This window comes from Pristiophorus japonicus, chromosome 14 (genome assembly GCF_044704955.1).
Source record: "Pristiophorus japonicus isolate sPriJap1 chromosome 14, sPriJap1.hap1, whole genome shotgun sequence".
Lineage (NCBI taxonomy): Eukaryota > Metazoa > Chordata > Chondrichthyes > Pristiophoridae > Pristiophorus > Pristiophorus japonicus.
This window is the reverse complement of record NC_091990.1, coordinates 41,586,824-41,592,121: the sequence shown is the minus strand read 5'-3', so window position 1 is coordinate 41,592,121 and position 5,298 is coordinate 41,586,824. Positions and strand designations below refer to the sequence as shown.

Sequence of the window (5,298 nt, the reverse complement as noted above, 5' to 3'; positions counted from 1 at the left end):
GATCCCGAGCCGTACAGAATAGAAATGTTCTGAGTTCAAACGCTGTTTTGAAGAGCGTTGTTCCAACTGACCTCAGCATCCACCAGCTAGTGAAGGGAAAAATCGGAGCCATAGCTGTAATATAGAACACCCCCTAGTGGACTACTGTAGTAATGCAAGTAATGATGTAAATAATAAAAGGGTCATGTGACAAGGTCAAACGACAAGTTCCTGTCGAGCCATCTTGTCTAATGTGTGTGTTTGTGATGTGGTGAAGAATATATCACAGTAGCTTTGCTGACCAGGGAGCCCTGCTGGTAAATGTGGAAACGTGGGCCAGGAATTTCCTGGGAGCTGCTCCCGCTCTGCCAATGTAGCTTTGCCATAAGCGCAATGGAAACCCTCTTCACGGCGAAGTTGCATCGGCGGAACGAGAGCAGCTCCGAGGGCTTTCCTGGCTATGCACATCGGAGGAGATCAAAATGAAGACAGCTATGACGCCCATAACCTGCTGACACTCACTCAGGAAGAATGCTCCCTTGGGTGAGAGTTGCAGCACTGTTAGTGGCTGAGAAACTGTACTTCAGGATGAGTCACTGTAGGAAAGGACATTAGGAGCAAAACGGGCAATTTTTCACTCTGGCATATACAGAAAGCACTGACCAGGAAATTACGCACACTCTGCCTATGATTTTCCATCTGTTAACATTAATAAACAAGGCAGAAAGTTGTGCTAAAATCTATATGACAGTTTATCATTTATTAAGCTCTTAAACTAAAATATAACTATTTCCCTTTATAATAATGCATACTCTCTGTACCTGAGGGACAGTAAAAGGAAAAGTCTTCAGAATCATATATATCATTTACCAAATGGATCATAAACCTGTTGAGACAGAAATCCCTTCTGTGCTGTGCCATGAGCTTGACCTATTGCACAAATGTTGTATTGTGATTATATTCTCTATTTTAAAATAATGATATATAGAAATAAACTATCACATTGTGATCTTTCGGAATATTTAGCATTGAAATGCTGCTGTGCTCGGCAGAGAGTTAACAAGCTTGGCCTCTCCCATACAGTCACGTTAGAACTCACAAAGCTGCCATATATTGTCAAAACTATGGATTTGCTGAAACCATCTTCAATCATTATCTAAACATAACAGGCCTGTCACAGTGTTCATTTTAATTGCAGTTGACCTGGAAAGCCTTGCGAGTATTTGCACTGATCTCTCTAATTGTTAACAGATGGGTTTAGTGGGTTCGAGATCATTATTCATTCTGGGTCGAAAAATAAGTCCAGATAGTTCTGCACAGCTTACATTCTCAATATAGTATCTTCCCACTCATATATATCATCACCTCTCTCATACAGGACTGTCAACACTGGGGAAATGCAAAGAGTGAGATAGATTGCAAACTCACTTTGACACAATGGGTAGATCTTGACTTTGTGCGATAATGTAAAACGGCGATAACGAGTCATCAGCCCATTTTACATCTCTCCCTATTTTTAGTTCCATTTATGCCGATTGACTATCATCTGTTTTACACTATCACACAAAGTCAAGACCTATCCCATGGTGCTCTGTTTATTAATAAGAGAGAGATAAATCAAAATGAGTTATATTTTAAATCACAGTAGGGTAGATTTAGCTCGGCCTTCTGCGGTGTTCAATGAATGAAAGAAATCCAACATTATAGATACAAACATCTCTGTGATGTACTAATGACCCCTCCTCCGTCTTTCGGATGAGACGTAATAAACGGAGGTCCCGTCTACCGTTTCAGGTGGACACAAAAAATCCCATGGCACTATTTCGAAGAAAAGCAGGGGAGTTACCCCCGGTGTCCTGGCTAATATTTATCCCTCAATCAACATACCAAAAACAGATGATCTAGTCATTATTACATTGCTGTTGTGGGAGCTTGCTGTGCGCAAGTTGACTGCCGTGTTTTCTACATTACAACAGAGACTACACTCCAAAAGTACTTCATTGGCTGTAAAGCGCTTTGAGACGTCCGGTGGTTGTGAAAGGCGCTATATAAATGCAGGTCTTTCTTTTTCTTTCAAACTGATGTGGTATTGCTAGTATGCACATTTCTATTAATTGCTTCATCTGGTACCCCAGATCAAGTACCGACTAACTTATGTGTCCCTGGGAGCTAAGCCTGTGTGAACCAACGTTAATACCACGTGAACCAAATGTAATTTCGTAACAACATCATTATGTAAATTAGGCCGAGAATTCCTTCTTGGCTAACTAGTCAGAAATCTCGAAATGTGACAGGTCATGAAAGGTCATTTGTTGCTCAGTTTATCTGATTAGCGCTCCCTCTGAGCACAGCTTCCAGTTCAGAGAGTGGGATTGGTGAATTTATCTTTATATTATAATTTATGGAATAATTGTTTTGAAGGCAGTATTTTCATGTAAAAACTTTGGGAAAACCTTTTTTTATTTGGTGTTAGGGTCAATAATCAGAAGAGTTGCGAGCAATTTTCATCATGGTGACACTAAGTGATGTGACATTTCACTGCCTGTATGCAAACAAGCAAAAAAATAGTTTGCCAAACACTTTTGTTAGGAGAGCGTTCCTTTAACTCTTACCTTTCATTGACAGTAACTCAATCGAGTCATTGTACCAACATCTTTAACTGATATAGGAAGATGTTCTCTAGGTGATATTTCTTGTGAAATTGCACTGGTTTAAAAACCATTGTGCTGGAAGCTGGCCCCATCCACAAATCTGGCCACGCCCTCATTTCGAATTAATCATCATGGTGAGTTTCGGCTAATTGTGCTCGTTTGAAGGCCTTCGAGGAGGCTCTTAAAACTAAGCTTTTTGTAGGTGCAAGGACACTAATAGGCATGTTTTAAAAGCTTTTAATGTTATTTTAAATTTACTAAGAAATGACTAGTGTATTCCAATGAAACTGTATAGTCCTGTATAGTTTATTTTTAAAGTCATTTCCAGTTATTTAAAATCAGGTTACTCACAGGTAGTAGACCAGACACTCTGATCAAAAATGTTCACTTTTGTGATAAACACATTTTCAGCTGTATTTAAAAAAAACTGCACCAGGTTACCACTGTTATCGAGGAATATTTTTAATGCAAATTTTTTTTTTTAAATTACGTTCTAAAATGCTGCCCAATTGCACTGGTTCATGGCAGGCTTTACATTCGGCGATATGAAACGTGAGCATAAAATACACTTTCGAAAACGAGCGTAATTTTGAGCGCAATTTGTGCCCGGATCGCCGATTGGGCCGAAAGCAGAAACCCTTGGCCAAAGTGTTTATTGTTCACGTTTTTTTTTAATCATGGTTTTGCTCAAGTTGCTTTACTTCACGTTTAAACTAGCTGGTTCCTCTTTTCTTCAGATCAGCTAAAGTGACAGACGTAATAGCAGGACGATGACATCTGTCATTGTCTCAATGGGCAGCTTGTGACGCAGGCGTCAGGCAGCAGCTGAGCGACAATGTACACCTGCAATCTGCTTGGCTTCTCATATACAAAATGGCAGCCTAACTGCAGTAGGAAACAAATTACTGTGTGGAAAATTAATCCATTGTGTTCTTACTCTTAATATATTTCAAATTGGCATATTAGCAATCCTACTGCCAATTATTTACTCCTTAAAGATTTAGCCTAAAATGAGGTAAACAGCAAAGGCTCCTTAAGTTGGCTAAGAGCCCATAGTTTCAGAACTTTCAGTATTTGCCTTCAGTTCTTGTTACGAATTCTTCAAATATTTGCTGAAAACAGATTTTAGGATGCCCTATGATTCCTCATGTGCACTGACAGGATTCTGTTTTGACCTTACCCTTGTATTGTTTTATTGTGTTGCAGGGAGACAACGCTGAACTCCAGTGAGAACTATAGTTCGATAGCGAGAGCAGCTCGTGAGGCCTGTGACATCTGGGACCCTGTTCAGTATGTCATTCTACCACTCGTCTACTTGGTGGTCCTGTTTGTCGGACTCTTTGGGAATGCCATCGCACTGCTGATATTCCTGCAGAATGGCAGGAAAGTTAAAAAAGCGATCCGAGTGTACCTGATCAACCTCACTCTGGCCGACATCATGTTTAACTTCACTCTGCCATTTTGGGTCGTTTATTATTTTAAAGGTGGAGACTGGATCTTTTCGGAAGTCACCTGCCGGGTAGCTGGAGCGTTCTACTACATAGCGACATACAGCGCCATCACTTTTATGATCCTCATTAGCATTAACAGATACTGCACAGTCCGAATGACGAAACTGAAGATTGCTTTGAATAAACCGAGAGGATCCCTTTATACCTGCGGGGCCGTTTGGATAATTTGCTTTGCATTTGCCATTCCTGCATTGATTCAGCAGCAGACGTTCAGGCAGGGACTTAAGGCCACCAAATGTTTCGAAGAATACTCTAACAGAAGTATTTACGTGTATGCGTCTTTTATTTTCTTCCTCATATCATTCTTCATTGTTCTGCTGAGTTACGTTTCAATTATGAAAGCTCTTTCATCCCAAGGGAATGCTTCTCAAGGCATCCACCGGAGGCTGGCTAAATCCATGGTGCTGGGAATGCTCGTAGTGTTTCTGGTCTGCGTTTTACCCTACCACGTTTCCCTAATCCCCTGGCAGTTAAGCAGAGGTAACAGCAAAGGGATGCCTGATTGTGCCCCTCCCAAGGCCATAGACATTGTACACAAGCTGAATCTGGCTTTGCTGAGCATGAACAGCTGCATCGATCCAATCATCTACTGCTTCTCCGTAAAGAGGTTTCGCAGAGAGTTGAACAAAACCTTCAGAAAACTGATACGCTGTTTGCCATTTCAGATGCACACTTTTGAGGCCACAGAAACTCACATCAGGTCAACTTCACTCACGACCTCATAGACTTGAGACTGACAGGAGATGGTGCCTGACCTTAAAATCTGTGTCAGAGCTTGACATATTTTCAGCTGAGTTTAAAAAGTCCAGGTCATCTTTGGGTGAAATTATTCTCAGGTTTTATTGTCGTAAAGCATCCATTGGGCTTTTTTCAGCTGCATCCTGCACCAAATGGAGGTTGGTATGACTCAAAGGATGATTGCGATTGCTACGGTTGTTGAATACCTACGGGGTGAATTTGCATCTTCTAATTTTAATGGATGAAAAGTCCTGGGGCGGTGCACGTGGCCAAATTCCCGACATGCACTTCCAGCACGAGAAGGTCTGTACCAGGAGCACCAAAGACTAAAATTGAACCTTATTTTCTAAGTTGAAGATTTTAAAGGAGCGTTGCCTCCATGAAAAGACACTTGAGAAATGTTTCCGTCATGGAGGTTT

At 41.0% G+C, this 5,298-nt stretch overlaps 1 protein-coding gene across 1 annotated transcript; it reads left to right on the top strand.

The window, feature by feature from the left end:
• Positions 1–439: 439 nt before the first annotated feature.
• On the top strand, positions 440–4,919 carry LOC139279590 (platelet-activating factor receptor-like). The gene is made up of 2 exons (XM_070898710.1): positions 440–522; positions 3,837–4,919. The coding sequence occupies exons 1-2, from the start codon at positions 440–442 to the stop codon at positions 4,864–4,866; spliced, it is 1,113 nt and encodes a 370-aa protein (XP_070754811.1). The 3' UTR covers positions 4,867–4,919.
• The last annotated feature ends 379 nt before the right edge of the window (positions 4,920–5,298 follow it).